Source organism: Cyanistes caeruleus, chromosome 6 (assembly GCF_971803275.1).
Source record: "Cyanistes caeruleus chromosome 6, bCyaCae1.hap1.1, whole genome shotgun sequence".
NCBI classification, from domain to species: domain Eukaryota; kingdom Metazoa; phylum Chordata; class Aves; order Passeriformes; family Paridae; genus Cyanistes; species Cyanistes caeruleus.
The window spans coordinates 52,892,991-52,911,710 of NC_141706.1; the positions used below are offsets into that span (position 1 = coordinate 52,892,991).

At 37.7% G+C, this 18,720-nt stretch overlaps 2 protein-coding genes across 3 annotated transcripts; one reads left to right on the top strand and one right to left on the bottom strand.

Annotated features, from left to right (window-relative positions):
* Positions 1–139: 139 nt before the first annotated feature.
* On the bottom strand, positions 140–2,427 carry NDUFB1 (NADH:ubiquinone oxidoreductase subunit B1). Of its 2 annotated transcripts, none has more exons than XM_086893070.1 (3): positions 2,305–2,427; positions 920–1,064; positions 140–456 (listed from the first exon to the last, which is right to left on the bottom strand). In XM_086893070.1, exons 2-3 carry the CDS (start codon positions 1,057–1,059, stop codon positions 420–422), a joined length of 177 nt encoding a protein of 58 aa, XP_086749196.1. In that variant the 5' UTR covers positions 1,060–1,064; positions 2,305–2,427; the 3' UTR covers positions 140–419. The 2 variants fall into 2 exon arrangements, with proteins under 2 accessions (XP_086749196.1, XP_086749197.1); XM_086893071.1 differs by having other exon boundaries at positions 920–1,061; positions 2,305–2,408.
* On the top strand, positions 2,318–16,285 carry CPSF2 (cleavage and polyadenylation specific factor 2). The gene is made up of 15 exons (XM_086893059.1): positions 2,318–2,528; positions 3,035–3,220; positions 4,678–4,837; positions 4,922–5,027; positions 6,515–6,644; positions 6,983–7,098; positions 7,654–7,841; positions 8,240–8,530; positions 9,628–9,728; positions 10,045–10,245; positions 10,843–10,995; positions 11,547–11,772; positions 13,414–13,713; positions 14,661–14,795; positions 14,944–16,285. The coding sequence occupies exons 2-15, from the start codon at positions 3,072–3,074 to the stop codon at positions 15,034–15,036; spliced, it is 2,349 nt and encodes a 782-aa protein (XP_086749185.1). The 5' UTR covers positions 2,318–2,528; positions 3,035–3,071; the 3' UTR covers positions 15,037–16,285.
* The last annotated feature ends 2,435 nt before the right edge of the window (positions 16,286–18,720 follow it).

The window sequence follows — 18,720 nt, forward strand, 5'->3', positions numbered from 1 at the left end:
CAAAAAGAAACTTAATCAGGTTCAGTAAAAAAACCGGTCAACCACATTCTGAGTTTATGCAATATTCCTTTAAAGGCTAGTTCATTAATTAGCAATAAATACACGGATTCCCCACCATACACAACAATAACAACACAAATGATTTTTGCATAGTTTATTCTATAATTCTTCCTCTCTTTTCCAGAGTAGGGAACAACATTTTCTCAATGCTTATGGACTAAAGAAATTCCTGAACGCATATTATTTATGTAATTAAATCAACTTCAAAAAGTAACATCACAAATTAAACTAGCACTGATGAATTGCAGATATCCTTTACTGTAGTATCCTCTCAGGGTAAAAACCATATTCCTGTTCTTTCAATATGTGAGATAAGATGATGACTCAAACAAAAATGTCTTCCTTATCATTATCAGCTTCTATCTCCATGTTACTTCTTCACCAGGCTTCAACTCCCTGTGTAGAAAAAAAATAAGAGGGGAGAGACTAAAATTAGTATCTTTCTTTTTAGAAAAATTATTAATAAATATAAGTGTTTATTTCTGTTAGTTAATATTCAACAATAGCTTAATTGAGAGTTACGTAAAAATTTAACTTTCCTTGCAATTGTTGTCAGTTAAAAATCTTTCCATACTGATAAACTTCCTACTTCTTTCAAAAGATTCAGTGGATTTACTCCTCTGAATTTCCATTCATTTAAATGGAAGCACAGAACAACTGACTTCTAAGGAGTTAAAAGACTTTTAATTGGATCAAAAATTAAAAATTCTACTTCTTTTAAATATAATAATCCATTACTTTAGTGGAAAGAGAGGTGTGAAATGGTTATGTTTTAGTTATGCTTATAACTGTAAAAAATAACTGAGAAGCCCTTTGAAAAATAACTATAAATGTATATAAGAGGCATCATAAAGCATACCTTTTATATAATAAGCTCTTGTTTCTGAAGGCAGACAATCTTTCATCATTCCATCTGTCCAAATAGCATCCAATCACAAATCCTAAGGGAACAAGGATGTGAACCCAGTGTTCACGCACAGCTTGGGCGAAATTCACCATGACTGCTAGAAAGAAAAGTGTGACAGGTAAGAGGTACTAATAAACCTGTACTTGGAAACTATTGCATGCTTGGCACCTTTACTCTCACTAGGATTCTACAATGACATAATACACATGATGGCTGTCAAACACTTTCTGGGAGACACATACTGTTCTCAAACCCATACCTGGGTTTCTTAGAAATAATCCTAACTGTTGACATTGGGAAAAAGGATTTAATCCTAAAACAGGAGAGAGGTAGAACATCTCTTTAATTTTCTCATTAAAGCAACTCTACAGAAGTTAGCTGCTCTGCAAAACATTAGAAACTTTCATAACCACAACTCCTGTAGATGGACACTTTACTTGTGTCAAGTCTCAGAGGCAAGTTGTGTACTTAGGGTGAGCTGGCAGGTAAGAAAGGGCATTTCTAAAACAAGGAAGATCATTTCTAAAATCACAGAATGACAGAATCGTTACGGTTGGAATGGACCTCTGGAGATATCCAGTCCAACCTCTCCGCCAAAGCAGGATCACCTGAAGCAGATGACACAGGGCCACGTCCAGGTTTTTGAATGTCTCCAGGGAGGGAGACTCCACGACCTCTCTGGTCGGTTGTTCGAGTGCTCTGCCACCCTCAATTTACCTCGTCTTGAGACGGAACTTCTCGTGTTTTAGTTTATGGCCACTGTTCCTTGTCCTGTCGCTGGGCACCACTGAAAGGAGCCTGGCACCCGCCTCTGAGATATTCACATGCATTAATGAGATTCCTTCGCAGTCTTCTCTTCTCCAGACTAAAGAGGCCCAGCAAACCTTTCCAACCCAACCAAAACCTTCCAGATTATGGAATTACACGCGATTCCAGAGCAGTCTGTCACACATAGCCGCGGGCTCGGAGGCCCGGCCGGTACCAAAGGCGAACACCGCCACCGTTCCCGCCGCGGCCGCTGTGGGGCGGCCACGCACCCAGGCCCTGCGGGAGCAGCCATACACCGCCCGCCCCGGGCCCGGGAGCTGACCCGCGACACGGCCTCGCCACCTCCCGGCTCAGCCGCCTCCGGCCTGCCCGGGACCCCGACCGCCCCTCCACAGACAATCGCGCCATAAACCCCACGGCTGAAGGGCGCTTCCGCCAGCCGCCGTGTCCCGGCCGAAGAGGCAGGGGACAGGGCGAGGCGCTCCCAGGGAGGTCCGACAGCAGTTCCGCCCCCAACACCGCTATCGCTACGGCTGCCACTGCCGCCCCACGCGCGACACCACCATTACCGCTGCTCGCGCCGCCGCCGGGACCTGCAGCTGCCGCGCCAAGGGCACCGGGAACGGGCGGGCCGGGAGACACCACGGGCAGCGCAGGGGAGGGGGGGAGCGCCCTCCCCCCGGCAGGCTCGCGGTGGTGCCGCCCGCTACCCTTCCGCTTGCTGCCCCTCCTCCCCGCCTCCCGCAAGATGGCGGCAAGAGCGGCGCGGGTTGGGGGTGGTTGAGGGCGGCAGGTATCGGCTCTTTCACATCATCCTCCTTTTCCCCTTGCTCCTCTTGTCTCGGACTGAAGTGGGCGCAGGGCTCGCCCGCGTGACGCCGTCCCCGCCCGGCGAGACTCGTCCCGTCGGGCCAGGCCCGGGCGCCGGGGCCCGGTGGGGCCCTCGAGCCCCGGAGCCCCCGGCCCACCCCGCGCTGTGCCCCTGGTCGGACGGGCCCTGGGTTTGCCATCTCTGGGTGCCCCCATCCGGCTCCGTGGAGCTCCTGTTAACTGCACTGCTCCTAGGGATCCTTCTTTTAATTATTCTTAATGTATATTGTAGAAAATCAACCTCATCTCTTTCTAATAAGAGCTGCAACAGTAGAATGTTAATACCTGAAACTTAATTGGTATCGAGCAGCTATGCTGAACAGTGTTAACACCCTTAGCCTGCATATTTTCAGGAATATGTGAAGCTAGGTCTGAGTAACTAGAATTTTTCTTTGTGTCAGTCAATGAAACATTATGTCCCCCATTTAGATTAGTTCTTTTGGAGAGTAAACACTTGGAGAGGAAAATGACATCGATTATCAAGTTGACTACGCTCTCGGGGGTGCAGGAGGAATCTGCCCTTTGCTATCTATTGCAAGTAGATGAGTTTCGTTTCCTTTTGGACTGTGGCTGGGATGAAAACTTTTCTATGGATATTATTGATTCTCTGAGGAAGTAAGTAGTTCAGTTCAGTTCATACACCTTTTTTTTAAAATAGGTCTCGGTCTTGAAAGTTTTCAAAATTCCATGCATTAGTATAATGTACGGTGTTGCTAAATGCAAAATTGTTCTCTTTTTTGTTTTGTTTTGTGTGTGTTTTACCTGAAGGGAATCACACGGCTGAAACATTTTCTGCAAAAGCTTGGGATTTTTTCTTGTCAGTCCAGTGAGTTGCGTCTCTTAACTGTAATTCTCAAACTGCTCCGTGTTTGTTTTGGCTTAGATGATTTGCTTGAATTTTTATTGTCATAAATGTGACAGTTTAGGGGAGACTGACCTTGGCTCTCAACTAATTTACAATAGTTAACTAAGTTTTAAATGGGAGAGGAAGCCTTTGTGTATGTAGGCTGAATACAAAGCAGTTCAACTCTTGGCTCTTGTTTCAAGTTGAACAGACTGTCAGGAAAACACATTCTGTCAGGACACCAGCCCTGCTAAGGGAAAAAAACCCTCCAAAATCTATCCAGACTTTAACACTGAACTTCTGCAGGTATACAGCAAGGAACTGTGCTAATTGCCAAATTAGGACTGAAACATGGAAATTTGGGAAAGAAACTTAGCTTTATGTGACTAGTTGTATAGCACTGACACACTTGCAGTGTTCCAAATCTTTCAAGTGAGGACTGTTAGGTACTAAGGATAATTTATAATTTTTTTCAAGTGTCTTAGAAGCGATTAGATAAAATTACCTTTTTTGTAACAGCCATCGAGAAGAATGTGCGTGCCCCACTTACTGTACAAGGGAACAAAAAGCTGCCAGTCCAACTTGTATTTTCATTTGTTACATGTGTTTTATGCCCTCAAGTTTTTCAATTATGATATGTAGAAAGGTTTTAGTCTAATTTTATGCAACACTTTCCCAGGAAAAAAAAAATTCTAAGAGTAATGAAATTCCCAAAACTGATGTGCTACTTTTCTTAAATGATATGGTTGATCTTTTCTGTATTTATAGAAATATATTTTGATTTGATCTTAATCAGTTAAGAATTGTTGTGTCTTTGGTTCTGTTACTTGGCCACTTTCATCAGAAGAAAAGTTGTAGTCTGTTTTTGGGTTTATAAGCAATATATAGCACCTCTGTACCAATAATATTTTTGGTCCCTCAGTTAATTTGCTTTCTGGTCTCCACATATATACTATGGTCTTTTTCATCAGGAGTTTGATGTGAAACATAGGTCTTCTGATCTTTAAAGTTATGCTTTCTGAAATCACTCGTGTATTTAAGTACTTAAACATGAGGAAACACCTGTAAGTTTTAATTATGGTTTTTAAAACTGTCCCAAACTTTGAAGAGTTTAAATTTCATTGTTTGGCATTCAGACTGTGTATGGGTATGTATCTCAAAATAGCTCTAGCGGGAGATAACCATACAGAACTCCTTTCAATGGCTTTTGTTGGCCCTCTTCTTGTAGGCATGTACACCAGGTTGATGCTGTTCTTCTTTCCCACCCTGACCCTCTACATCTTGGTGCACTTCCATATGCAGTTGGAAAAATGGGATTGAATTGTGCCATTTATGCAACTATTCCTGTATATAAAATGGGACAGATGTTTATGTATGATCTCTACCAGGTATGTTTAAGTCGATACTTTCATACACAGCATCTTTGATGTGGTGCAGTGTTTGAATGCTCTGTACCTCTTTGTTTGTTTTAGTCCCGCCATAATACTGAAGATTTCACGCTCTTTACATTGGATGATGTAGATGCGGCCTTTGATAAGATACAACAGCTGAAGTTTTCTCAGATTGTAAACTTAAAAGGTAAAGTTGTCACCACAGCTTCACTGACTTAATTTTAGTGACAGACAACAGAGTAATTATGAGTTAACTTTTTTAAAGGGACTGAATTCTGAAATGCTGTGTGTTTTGTAGTGCTGAAGTCATTAGCCTCGTGTCAGTCTGTGTCAATTGCCTCAGCAGTTGTATCTAGAAATGGATAGAAATTTCAGGTAATGCAGAGGACGTCATGCCAGAGAATATTTAGATGTTTGTTTCTCTTTTGTGTTTTTATAACTTTTCTTGGAATTTACTAATGTCTATAAAAAGTATTTACTTCTAGTGGCGGATACCTCATAACTTTTCATAACAAGAAACACAAGGGAATGCTTTCTAGAGCAGATTGCAGAGACGAAGTTACAGCACGTGTGTGATTTACTGGGGAGGTGCCTCAGGTCATCCTCAGTGTAGCGTGTTGCTGGGACCTGTGACAATCAGCAGCTTTCCACTCGTGTTGAATGTAAAGATCAGAACAAAATAAAAACTCCTTTTGAACAGAGACACGTACAAGCTGACCACCAGCAGTTTGTCTCTGAAGTGCAGTATTTTACAGGTTCATGAATAGTGCTGCCAAAATACTTGCCTTTCTATTTGAAAAATAGAAAGAGGCTGTTGTCCTTGAAAGACTGTTGGCCCCTTTTTGAGATAGTTGTAGCAAGGATATGTCTGCCCTGGCAATTTTTACATCTAAAGAGTAATTTTAGTGTTTAACTTTTTTAAAACAACCAACTGTTTTTATTTTAATGGAGGTGATTTGAAAAGACTAAATGGAGGCATTTAAGAAGATAGTATATGTTTAATTATTAATTATTACTGTGCACTTCATGCAGCAGAGCCAATGAGTAATGGTTGTGGGTGGTCTCATTTTAATCTGACCAAGATACAGGCTGGTATCAATGACAGAATGCAACAGTGCATGTGAAAAGTGCATCAGGTGCTGAAAAATTTTGTCATCCTTGACTGCAGCACATGAACACCTTTTCTGCTATGGTTTGACTTGTGGGTTTGTCGTTCTAGAAAGCTTCCAGATAGTGTAATTTATATAAGTTTTCCTAAGTACCTCAAAAGTGAATTACTTAGTAAACGTTTAGTGTTGCCCCAGAGAGGATCCTGACTTTCATCGTTGTGCTTGCTTTCTTGTGATATGTTTTTATATAATTTACTGTTATTTATGTCTATAGTTACAGCAGCTCTGCAGTGCCTCTGAGTATCAGTGGGAGGTGGAGGGAAGAAGTGATCTTCGTTTTAATTTCTTTTTTATGGAGGAAATATCAAAGTGAATTGCAAAATATTTTGATGTTACTGGTTAGACAGGAAGGACACATTACTGCTTTTTCATACTTCATTTGATTATTTTCTCAGTAGTAATTTACGCATTCAGTTGTTTAATGTTACTATCTCTCGGTCAGAGCAATTTTAATATGTGGATTTTAATATGTGTAATCTACCTAAAATACTGAAAACCTTTGTAGGCAAAGGACATGGTTTGTCAATCACACCATTGCCAGCTGGTCACATGATAGGAGGCACGATTTGGAAGATTGTCAAGGATGGGGAGGAAGAAATTGTTTATGCCGTTGATTTCAACCACAAGAGGGAGATGTAAGTTCAATACAATAACGTATTGTCCTTAGCTGGGTTAGGTGTGTATCATTTAGTGGGTGATAAAGAGGTGTGGAAGCATTTCCAAAAGTGCATTTCCAGTTCTAATAAGACCACTAATTTCATTTGCATCTAGATTAATCAGTTTGAAGCAAGCATTAGCTCTGGGTTTCTTCATTCCATTCATTTTTATTTATTTGTAAATTTGAAGCAGGAAGCATTCAGCTGTTGATTAGTTTGGTTTCTGTACATGCAAATATCTGGAATCTAACTGTCTTGTTTTTTTTCTCATAAAATAGAAATGCAAAAAAAGTGATATTTTGCCTTTTCTTCCACAGCCATCTGAATGGATGTTCCTTGGAAATGTTGAGCAGGCCTTCATTACTTATTACAGATTCATTTAATGCGACTTATGTACAGCCCAGGAGGAAGCAAAGGGATGAACAGCTGCTGAGTATGTATTGTGTGGGCTTCAAAAATATCAGTAATGTGATTTATTAGCCACTATAAATTCTTTCTCGATGAGAAATTCATCAGCATTTAAACTTAAGAATCCTTATTAAAATGTAGCAAGTTTTGAATTACTCTTTTCTGATGATACTCATCCTGTGAGTTAAATGTTTTCCTAACAACAATGAACCATATTTGAAAACAGTGTATTTTACCCAGTATCCTTAAATCTCTTCAGGGATTTTTAAATTGCCTTCATCAGCACTTTCTTCTTTTAAACTCCATTTTCTGTTTCTTTTTAATGAAAAGAAAAGAAAGAAATAGCAAGGCAGAGAGATCTTCAGAGCTACTAAGAACACTCCAGCTCCCTTTAATTTTGGTGGAAATGTGGATTTTGATCTCTTTTAAAGTTTCGTTTGTTTCTGTGTTCAGTATACTTCTGAATATGATTGCTAGTGTAATATAACAAAAAAAATATAAAATCCAAGCCTCACCACAAACCTTCTAACTTTGGTTCAAAGTGTAAGTAGGTTTTTGTTTTGTTTTTAATTCTTCTTAGCTAATGTTTTGGAGACGTTACGAGGTGATGGAAATGTTTTAATAGCCGTGGATACAGCAGGCAGAGTTCTGGAACTTGCTCAGCTTCTTGATCAGATCTGGAGAACAAAAGATGCAGGATTAGGAGTCTACTCTCTTGCACTTTTGAATAATGTCAGCTACAATGTAGTGGAGTTCTCTAAATCACAGGTTTGTTTTGATTTTAAAATCCAATTATGAAGAGTAAAGGAACATTTATGGAAAAGCTTTTCTTTTTAATGGTAAAAAATGGCAAAATACTGGGTCCGTATTCTGTAGTGCATGGTTGTGTCCCAGCTCTTTTGATCAAGTAACACAGCATCCAGTTGTGACAGTGGCATGTTTGTTGATACTGATTTCTGTTTTTATGATAAGAGCTTTTGCATGGTTTATAGTCATTCAAAAAGGAAACTTAAAGTACTTGCTTCAGTGTTGGTTATGCTCAACATTATTTCTACACCTCCTGAGAAATACTGAAGTAATCATATTCCATCCTGTACTTCATATCAAGCTTGTACTGTTGAAGAACTTCTATTTGTGTAGATAACTTTCTTTAATACGTATTTTAGGTTGAATGGATGAGTGACAAGTTGATGAGGTGCTTTGAAGACAAGAGGAACAACCCTTTTCAGTTCCGCCATCTCTCCTTATGTCACAGTCTGTCTGATCTGGCTCGAGTGCCTAGTCCAAAAGTTGTTCTTGCCAGTCAGCCTGACTTGGAGTGTGGGTTTTCTAGAGATCTTTTCATTCAATGGTGCCAGGATTCCAAAAACTCCATAATTTTAACTTATCGCACTACACCTGGAACATTAGCGCGATTCCTGATTGATAATCCTGCTGAAAAAGTCATAGATATTGAGGTAAGAGTTTTCTCTATAGCTCCAGGTTTTTATTGTGTGCCATCTGGAGTTACGTGGGCAAAACTGAACATAGTTTCCTTTTTAATCTTCTGGAAATGCTTCTAGTGATGAAGAGAAACCTGAAATCAGTATGTTGCACGTTTATCAAATTGTGGATAAATTTACATAAAAATAGGTCTCCTACTGAGAACTACAAAATAATTCTTCATGGTGTGGCAAATTTAATAGAGTGGAGTATGATTTTCCTTTTAAATATTTATTTTTAAACAACTTTTTCCTTTGTGTTTCTATTATAATAGAAAAAATTCTGCTTGCAGTTGACGTACAGATTACCACATATGATGGGTTAGTCTTGCTAGAAAATTCTCCAGGTTTGGATGAGGGGAGCATCAAGTCAAATTAGTATAATATATCTCAATAGGATTAGAAAGATAAGCAAATGCTGGGAATTAGGAGATAATTAATTGTTATTCATGCTTTCAAATTGTTTTCAATAATCTGTACACCTGTGTCTACTTCTTTCTAGTGCACATTGTTAATTTATAAAAGCCCCCTGTTACTGCAGTGATAATTTCAGTACTGATGATGCAGCTTTATATTGGTTTTACATTGGACTGAAATAATTGAATTACAGTATTAGATTTTTACTAGAATTCAGTTTATTCAAAGTGAACTGTACTCAGAAAACAAGAAACGAAATCTACCATAATTTTGCCAGCTAGTATGACTTTGGTAGGTGCTTCTGGTTTGATGTTAATAATAGAAAAACTGAAAAAACACTGCTCATCTGAGAGTATTTGCCTTCATTTGTTGGAGAGATATTTCCTCAACACATTTTCAGAAATTTTTGGAAAGCTTAATTGGTTTTAATATTTTTAAAAATGCTTTTGTATTAAGTAGACTGTATATATTGACACTATCATGATGCTGCCATGCCAAGGTACCACATTTTTGCCATAGTTTTGTCTTTTATGTGACATACAATTTATACTTACCTTTTGTACCTAAGGACAAATATTCTTGTCAGCAGCATAGAGGAGAAGTATTAAAGTTGTGTCAGCTACTCACAATGACGTGAATTTTAATTCTATCTGCAGTTGAGAAAACGTGTCAAGTTGGAAGGAAAAGAACTTGAAGAATACCTAGAAAAGGAGAAACTAAAGAAAGAGGCAGCTAAGAAATTAGAGCAGTCTAAAGAGTAAGTATGTTTGCTCATGATCAGAGTTGAGATTTCTATGTGATTATTCTGCTCCTTCAACACTTTTCAGGCCTAAATGGAAATTCAGTAGCCTTGTCTTGAGGGTGCTGAGGAGTCAGGAGTCAGGAATGGTTGTCTTTAATCTGTTGTTCCAATAGACCCAGTTTCATCTGCCATTTGACTTTCTTAGATACATAAACTGTCCTTGGCCTTGGTTAGTGTTATGTCAACTGTCATTTTCTAGTCAGTGTGTTTATATAATACGAAACCTGAAATAAAAGAAGAAGTGCTAGTTTTTTTTGGAATGTCATTTCAGGGCAGATATTGATTCCAGTGATGAGAGTGATGCTGAGGAGGATATTGATCAGCCAACTTTACATAAGACCAAACATGATTTGATGATGAAAGGTGAAGGTAGCCGGAAAGGAAGCTTCTTCAAACAGGCAAAAAAATCGTATCCAATGTTTCCAGCTCCTGAAGAAAGAATTAAATGGGATGAATATGGTGAAATTATCAAGTATGTGGTGGTAATGTATACTAACATAGTAGCTATGAAATAATCAAAAACTAGAATTAAATTCACCATTTTGTTTCTTTCGCGGCATTGCTATATGCTCTTCAAACTGCTAAGTCTTACAGAAAGCTTCTGATAAAGATTGAAGCTGCACAGTGCTGATCCTTGACCTGTGTTCACACCTCTTAGGATGTATTTTCACTCCTGGCTTTTTTTTTTAATTAATTTGAGATAGAAGATTTTAAATTCTTCTAACCTGACTTTTTTCTGTGTTAAATTTCACTTAATGTTAAATCTGTGAGGTGAGAAAACACTGATCATCCTAACAAAATCTAGTGATATTTGTCAGCTTTGCATAAGGAATACTTGCTAGAAGTCCTCAATATGCTAGTATTTCATAGCAAAGTTCTTTTTTAAGATAGGAGGGCTATATTTTCCAAATCATCTCTGTTCAAGTATGGAAATACTTGGCAGGTGTAGCAAAATTGCTGGCAATAACAGTTAAAAAAAAATTTTAGTAGTAATAATCAGCACTGTTTGTTTTTATATTGTGTAGTGCTTTGAATTTACTCTAAAAGCAAAATGCCTTCCATTCTTTAGACCTGAGGATTTTCTAGTTCCAGAACTTCAAGCAACAGAAGAAGAAAAAAGCAAATTGGAGTCTGGTTTGACAAATGGAGAGGAACCTATGGACCAGGATTTATCAGATGTTCCTACCAAGTGTATTTCTGCAACAGAATCCATGGAAATTAAGTGAGTGACTTTGTTCTTCTCAGTTCTGCTAGAACAGTGGCATGGGTACAGTGCAAATTAGGTAAAAGGCTGGCTTGGATTTAAGAAAGTGGGAAAGGACTTGATTTTTGTTTCTTTTTTCCCCCAAGCTAATTTGTATTTTACTAGTTTTTCTGGGAGCACAGAACAGTCTTATGTTTGCCCATTCTTAAGAGATTTGGTTTGTTTCCTGTCTTATGGAGACAACTGGAAGAGATAGATGAAAATATACAATGTTAGCTTAGATACTTAAATATGTTTTGTTAAAAGGATAACATATTCAAATATGTTTATTTCATGGATAAGTTATTTTTTTTTATAATTTTGTAAGTGAATTTTGTGAATGTATAGTGTTAAATACACACACACTTATATTTGACAACTGTGTTTTACAGATCCATAATATACCTTGTGCTGACAGCTTCTGTTGATGTACAATAATAAAAAATATCTTAATGAAGTATTTTGGAGCACTCAAAGGTTTAATCTTTTAAATTAAAACATATTATTCTTGGGTTTTTAATTCAAATTAGAGCCAGAGTTACATACATTGACTATGAAGGACGTTCAGATGGGGACTCAATTAAAAAAATTATTAACCAAATGAAACCAAGACAACTGGTCATTGTCCATGGACCACCTGAGGCCAGTCAGGACCTTGCAGAATGTTGCAGAGCTTTTGGTGGAAAAGATATTAAAGTTTACATGCCCAAACTTCATGAAACTGTAGATGCTACAAGTGAAACTCACATTTACCAGGTAAGATACTGGAATTTTTTAGTTGTGTAACTACTGTGGACTGTAATCGAGCTGTATGAGCAAAATGTAATCTGCTCTCTTTTCTTCGGGCGAGGAGAGGTGATACTACCTGTGAGTACAATTAGTTTTGTGTCATCAAGGCTTTAGTAGTGTTTTTCTGTCTTCTAGATAAGTATTCTCCAGAGGCTTATTATTCATAAGTGTTTGTAAGCTTGAATATGAGACCAGTGTGTTTTTACCTGAAGTGCGAAAGGCAGCATTCATGTCCACGGGGCCATTGGTTTGCTTTACTGAAGTGTTTACAAATTTATAATGCCTATACTTAGAATACCATTGTATACTGGCTGCAATTCAGGGTTCTCTTTGGAATCTCAAAGAGCCTTAAAGAGCTAGAATAAAAAAAATGTTTCATACTTAAATAGTACCTAAGAGTGAACATATAAAATTAGGAACAAGTTAATGATAAAAACAAATAATATACCCATACCCTGCAAAAACTTAATGTGATGATTCTTGGAAAGTAAGGTTATGATAATGTGCTGGTGTGTGTCCGTGAAAATTAAATGCAATATATTAAGTCTAAATGAGAAAGCTGGAATAGCTTGTGTGAATAATATGAAAACTGTATATGGTCCCAATTAAATTTTTGAAGTTGTTTAGAGGGAAGGCTCTCACAAACACTTCTTGCAGTAGTCCTTTATTCCTTTGTTCTTTTAAAGTTAATACAAAAACATTGATAGAATTGTTGAAAGATACTTCTGTCTCTTTCCAAAGAAAAACCTGTTACTCTCTAGAAAGTAGAAAATTCCAGTTATTAAAAAGTCATCTGGTTATGATTTTAGAACAGCATGTTTTCTGCATGTAGTTTGTTGGTTGTTGGGAGGTTTTTTGTTGTTTTTTAAGCTAGTGTGTAAGAAATGGCCCAGGAGAAGTGCAGTGATGATGTGAGTGCAGTGTCAGTGTCACAGTGTCATTTGAATGGGCTGTGCTGCACATGGGTGGATAGCTGGTGGTTGTATCTCACACATGGTTGCAGAATTGATTGCACTATGGGAATCGTGGACCTTCTAAAGTGGATAACAATCTCTAAGAGTGGAGCTTTTTTAAAAGGATTAAAGTTCGACAGTCCACCAGAGAAATCAGGGTAAGGGCACTTAAAAGTCTCAAATTTACAATGTCCTTTCTTACAAAAAAATAGTAATTATAATTTTTTTGGAGGGTTGAAATTTACTATTCATCAGTAACCTAAATGTATCTATAGAAACTTCCTCTGAATTTGCTAAGACCAGCTGAGGAACAACTCGGCTGCAAAAAAAAATTCTGTTTTTTCAAAGGAAATGATTACTCTTGCTGTAAATTTAAGTCAGGTTTACAATTCTATATATTCTTTTTTTATTTTAGCCAAGATGAGAAAGGTGTTTATCTCAGCTGCTTTTTAAATTCTGATACGAGTGTTACGCATATTAAATTTTAAATTAACTTGACTTGGTGATACCAGTTCCATCCTTTCTCTCCACATGTGTGCATGAATCAAAACCTTTGGAAAGATGGTGAAGAGAAACTTGCTGATCTTTAAACCTTGAAGTAAGACCTCTGTATTTTCCATGAAACTAATAGTACTTTTATTTTTGTGCAACCCAGGTCCGATTGAAAGATTCTCTTGTCAGCTCTCTTCAGTTCTGTAAAGCCAAGGATGCTGAGTTGGCTTGGATAGATGGTGTTCTGGACATGAGGGTTTCAAAAGTGGATACTGGAGTTATTTTGGAAGAGGGAGAGTTGAGGGAAGATGAAGACTTAGAGATGCAAGTGGATGTGCCTTCTTCAGACTCGAGTGTGATTGCACAACAGAAGGCCATGAAAAGCCTCTTTGGTGATGATGACAAGGAGATGTGTGAGGAGAGTGAGATCATTCCTACTTTGGAACCTCTGCCACCTCATGAGGTACAGAAATTATGCTGGTCTGGATTTCTTTTATGAAGACCTCTGTACTCATTTGTCTTTTTCTAGTGCTTAGACGTTGATCCTGTGGTCTTACTCAAATGAAAGCCTGAAACTGGGTTTTCATGTTTGGGTTTCTCTTTGTTAAACCTGGTGCTGTTTTTTGTTCAGCTTTTATGCTTTTCAGTGAGGATGAACTTTTGAACTTAAAAGTACCTAGCACACAGTACCATATATTTATGAAAATAAAATTTTAATTAGTCTGTGTCATATCTGTAATTACACTTGCAGATAGAGAAATCAGTTGGTGTTAGTCACTTCTGGATTTTATTATGTTTTATTGATGCTATGGAAAATGCTTCAGATACTTGAGCAACAGATCTTTGACATTCATGCATCTGCTTCTATAGTAGATTAGATTTGAGAGTTCATGAAATTTAGCTTCTCTATAAATTTACCGTAACTCTTAAAATACTTAGCATTTTAGAAGATAATATTTTATCCTTCTGTTGAATGATTCCAGTACCTTTTAATCCTAGAGTTGCTTTTTAAGATTCTGTTTCACAGTCCTAAATGCAGTCTGTTCTGGGAGCTAGAGAACTGTGGAGACAGCTCTAAAGTTTGTTTAGATTCCTGACAACCATCATAGCACACTGTACTGATCAGCAGTAATCTCAGTCTCTGGCATAGCATGGCTCGGAAGAAGGATCTTCATTGTAGCTTTCTATTCGTCTTCAATATGTGAGCAAAGAAAAACCTTTTGCTTTTTGTGATGGCTAACTTCTAAGGCTTTTCTGTCCTGAAGATTGTCCTGTATTGCTGCAGGTGAACAGAAATAGATCCAATTTAGAGTCTATAGTCTTGTCTGCACTGCCTACACAGTAATGAGATCTTTGGAAAAATGGAAGGTGTAAAATACAAGTAGTAAAATTGTGTGTGTTGTTTTGAAGGTTCTTGGACATCAGTCTGTGTTTATGAATGAGCCAAGACTGTCTGACTTCAAGCAGGTTCTCTTGCGGGAAGGTATACAAGCTGAATTTGTTGGAGGAGTGCTTGTGTGCAACAACTTGGTGGCTGTCCGCAGGGTAGGTGTTCCGTAGTTTAATCTCTTTGGCAAATAATATTATAAAATAATACATATTATTTTAGTAATAAGTAAAATATTATTTTAGTAACAAAAGAAGCTTCTCATTAGTGTAAAGATAATAAATCGAAACATGTCTTTTGTTTCAGACTGAAACAGGACGTATTGGATTGGAAGGCTGCCTCTGCCAGGACTTCTATAGGATAAGAGACCTTTTATATGAGCAATATGCTATTGTCTAAGAAAAGTGCTGCAAAGGTGTTTTCACTTGAACTTTTACAGACAATGGAGGTTTCTCCCCGTTCTCACTTTTTGTAGTTTTCTAATTTATACAGGGAAACCTAATTCATAAGGAACAGTTAGCTGCCATGAACATGTAAATAACTGTTGTTCTGTTCTTCTATTCTTCAACCAGTCTGCTGGTACATTCCATGTAGTTGACTCTTAAACTGTTACAACTTGGCATCTTCCACATAACACATTATAAATGAGTTTATGACTATGAATGCCTCTCAGGAAAGGTTCAGTTTGTCAGGGTATGTTTTTTTTCCACAGATTTTCCTGTCAAAGACCATGAAACATGTAAAAGTCATTGTTTCGTTCTAAAATAAGATTGGAAAAAGAACTTTGGTTTCTTTGGTTTTGTTTGGTTTTGTTTCTGTGTGGTTGGTTTTGGTTTTGGTTGCTTGGGGTTTTTTTTAGTAATTTTGATTTGGGGAACAGTCTCAAATATTTTCCTCTTTTGTTTTTAAATTGAGGTTAGTTGAAGTACATTATTAACAGCCCACTTAAAGCTCAACTGCCTGAAACTGGGGAAACCCAGTGTTAATCTGGCTGCATCTTAACGCTGTATCTGTTCCATCTTACTGATTTGTTCTGAAAGAGCATTTCATATTCTCATCTTCAGGATAAAAAATTACTTGGGCAATTACTCTGAGAAGATTGGATGATATTTTCGGGTAGTTTAAAATGCAGTAATTATGCTTCAGAGTAACTTCTGTACAAACTTACAGAATTCATAACTCTTAGCTCTTGCAAAATGATGCCAATTGTAAAACCTTTTCTGGGTTCTGATTTTAATACTTTTCAAAGTCTAAAGCCTTTATCCATGCACTGCTGTTTGTTCAGAGTGCCATGAGCCATGTTCAGGAAGAACTTTTCTCTTGAAATCTGAGTTCATGTGATGTATTCAATGATTTTGTGCCATGTTCTGTTCTAGCTGACAGTGAGACTTATTGTAGCTGCTGATGCTAGGAATTTACCTTACTTTTTAGGTAAGGATAACACTGTTCTGAGTTCATTAATTTCTCAGAAATTAACTTATGAAAAGAAATGGCCTCTTGAGTTTATTTAATCCTTTTCTCTCCTGTCCACATGTGAAACACCAGCTTTGGCAGTGGAGGGTTGTTCGCTTTTTACATAAAACAGCAATGTAATATATGCTCTTTGTGTGTATGCTTAAATAAAACCTTTTGAAAAAGTTGCAAAAAATAGCCCTGTGAGCTATCAATGGAAAGATTATTCACTTTGCAGTTCATTCTCAACAAAAATTTTCTATCTGATCTACAGATTATTTTGTTTAAATAAGTAGCTTAACTGTGAAGATTGTATTAAACATTTGATAGAATTATATACTAGAAATGTAAAAAACTTGAAAATACAATACTGAGTGAGAATGTATTTTCTTAAACAAAATCTAGAGATAACTAGATAGCTCAGTGCTGTGGATTTTTTTCTTAACAGTCTAGAAAAATGTGTATTTCCCTTATATTGACCACCAGAACTTCACATAAATGCTCTGGTTTTGTAGCAATGCTATGTAAATCCATATGATGCTGAATACTTGTTGCTGAATACTATTGTATTACTACTGTTGCTGATACTAGTGAACTTTTATAAAGTGAGTTACTTTGTACATAATCATATTAGCCTTAGGACTTTTACCTCCAGGGCTTAGGATAGCAAGGGATCACATATGCCTGCATGGAATATACTAATAAAGAAAAAGGGACCTTAGGAAGTCAAAATAGTGCCATTTTTTAAAAAAAGGATAAAGACAACAGAGTGTGATGATCATAAACCTTTCTATCAGTTTTGTTTTTCTAACCTACTCATACAAATTCAGCTAAGATTACAAAATGTTAGTGTTATCAGTCACTAAATTCTAGTGTTTGCTGACAGATAATCCCAAATTTGTGTCATCACTGAGGAAAAGGCCGAAGTATTAGCAAAACAGCTGACTTCGTATTTTAGTCTGTTCAGCATGAGTGTGGCTGAAGTGTGAAATCAGACCTAGAAAGCTGACATGCAAGGTGAAAGTTGTCAGCTAGGATTGGAGTTCTGGACTTCTGTAGAAAATGTATCTGAGACTGCACTGGTGCTGTGGGGCAGATGTGGTCCTCATCCAGGGATTCAGTGTTTGTAAAGCAGTGTGTGCCTCAAGCCATTGCCCATTAATTTTGCCTATTCTGCTGTCAGTTCCCTGATACGTTCTTAACTATTATTTTGTTCAGACAGTAATTGAATTTCTCTGTATAATTTTCAGAGTTACTAGTCTGGTTCTTGTTTTTATCTGAGTTAAAAGATTAATTTCCCCTTACCTTCACAAAATGTCAGTACTGTCATGATCTGTAAGTTGTATTTTCAGGCTTCTATATTTTCTTCATAAGCAGTGAAACTGTGACACAAGAGTACCACTTCTTATTCTGTGCTCTGTTGCTCTTGAGGGTAAGAGCATTAACTTCAAATCTAGGTTTGGTGTTCACCAGTTAGAAATATTTCCTTCCAGGGCTTCTGGATAGTTCCAGTTCCTCAGATACGAAGAGCCAAGGGTATGTGGAGACACAGGAAAGGTGGAAACTTGCCTTCTTCCATCCCCCAAGTCTGTAGTACTTGTGGGAATTTCCTAGCTTTTGTAGTCTCTTCCTGTACCTCTGTAGTAGAATGTGAAACACGTGTTTTAAAATATTAAGGGAATGAAGAAGCAGAACTCTAATGATAAAAAAATAATTCTAACAATTATTATTCTGTTCCTATTACCAAAACATGGCTTTGCCCTGAGTTAAATAACACTGTTTGTGACAGTTTCGTTTTTAATCATTTTACTTTGACAATATGGGCTGGAGGTGAAGCTGAAAATCTCCTCCATCCTTTAACAATATTTAGATTTAACCAGATCCACTTCTCAAAATACACTGTTAATGGAAATGCCCAGCATTCTGTCAGAGTAACAGTCTTGTGGGAGCATTTGAGATCTAATTGCTGCTATAACTTGCTTGGAAATATAGGGATTGCCCCATATTTCTACTAGCTTTTATTTGGAGTCAAATGCTATTCATTAGGAATTACCAAGCAGAGACATGCTCCCTCCCCACCGTCCCATCTAAATAATTGTTATAGATGGTTGTACCCTAAAACACTTGTTTTGTACAGAATCAAGATTTCTTTGATAAGGCATGACATATGTTAATACTTCAGGTAGGAAAGGGGATTGTATTGCCTGGGAACAACAACAACTTAAACTTGGTTCTGGCCAGGATAGGGTTGATTTTTGCAGCAGCCAGGAGGAGCATGGCCAGGACCCAGGGGTTATTCCATGCCACCTCAGGTCATTTTCCAAGAATGGGGAAGGGGTCCCTTCCTGGCTGTGGTTGGGTATTGTTGGGCTCTCTTTGGTGCAGGGCTGAGCATTCACTTGGGAATCACTCACTTCCCTTGTACATTTTCATTATTAATGTTGTTGCTGTTACTGTTCATTTTCTTATTTCATTGCTATTTCTGGTAAATTTTTCTTATCTCAACCCATGATCTTCACTTTTTGTGACTCAATTCTCCAATTCTCTTCAGCCCCAAGAGGGGAGGGAGAGAGGAAGGGAGGAGTGAACAAGTGGCACATGCTTTGGAGTGTTTTGGTCAGATCACTGAGC

Bases quoted from the DNA above. Each gene is read 5' to 3' on its own strand.
- NDUFB1 (XM_086893070.1), bottom strand. From the start codon at position 1,059: ATGGTGAATTTCGCCCAAGCTGTGCGTGAACACTGGGTTCACATCCTT. The intron at 457-919 runs GTATGCTTTATG...TTTTCTACACAG, and splicing joins AAGAGCTTATTATATAAAAG to GGAGTTGAAGCCTGGTGAAG.
- CPSF2 (XM_086893059.1), top strand. From the start codon at position 3,072: ATGACATCGATTATCAAGTTGACTACGCTCTCGGGGGTGCAGGAGGAA. The intron at 3,221-4,677 runs GTAAGTAGTTCA...CTCTTCTTGTAG, and splicing joins ATTATTGATTCTCTGAGGAA to GCATGTACACCAGGTTGATG. The intron at 11,773-13,413 runs GTAAGATACTGG...TGTGCAACCCAG, and splicing joins GTGAAACTCACATTTACCAG to GTCCGATTGAAAGATTCTCT.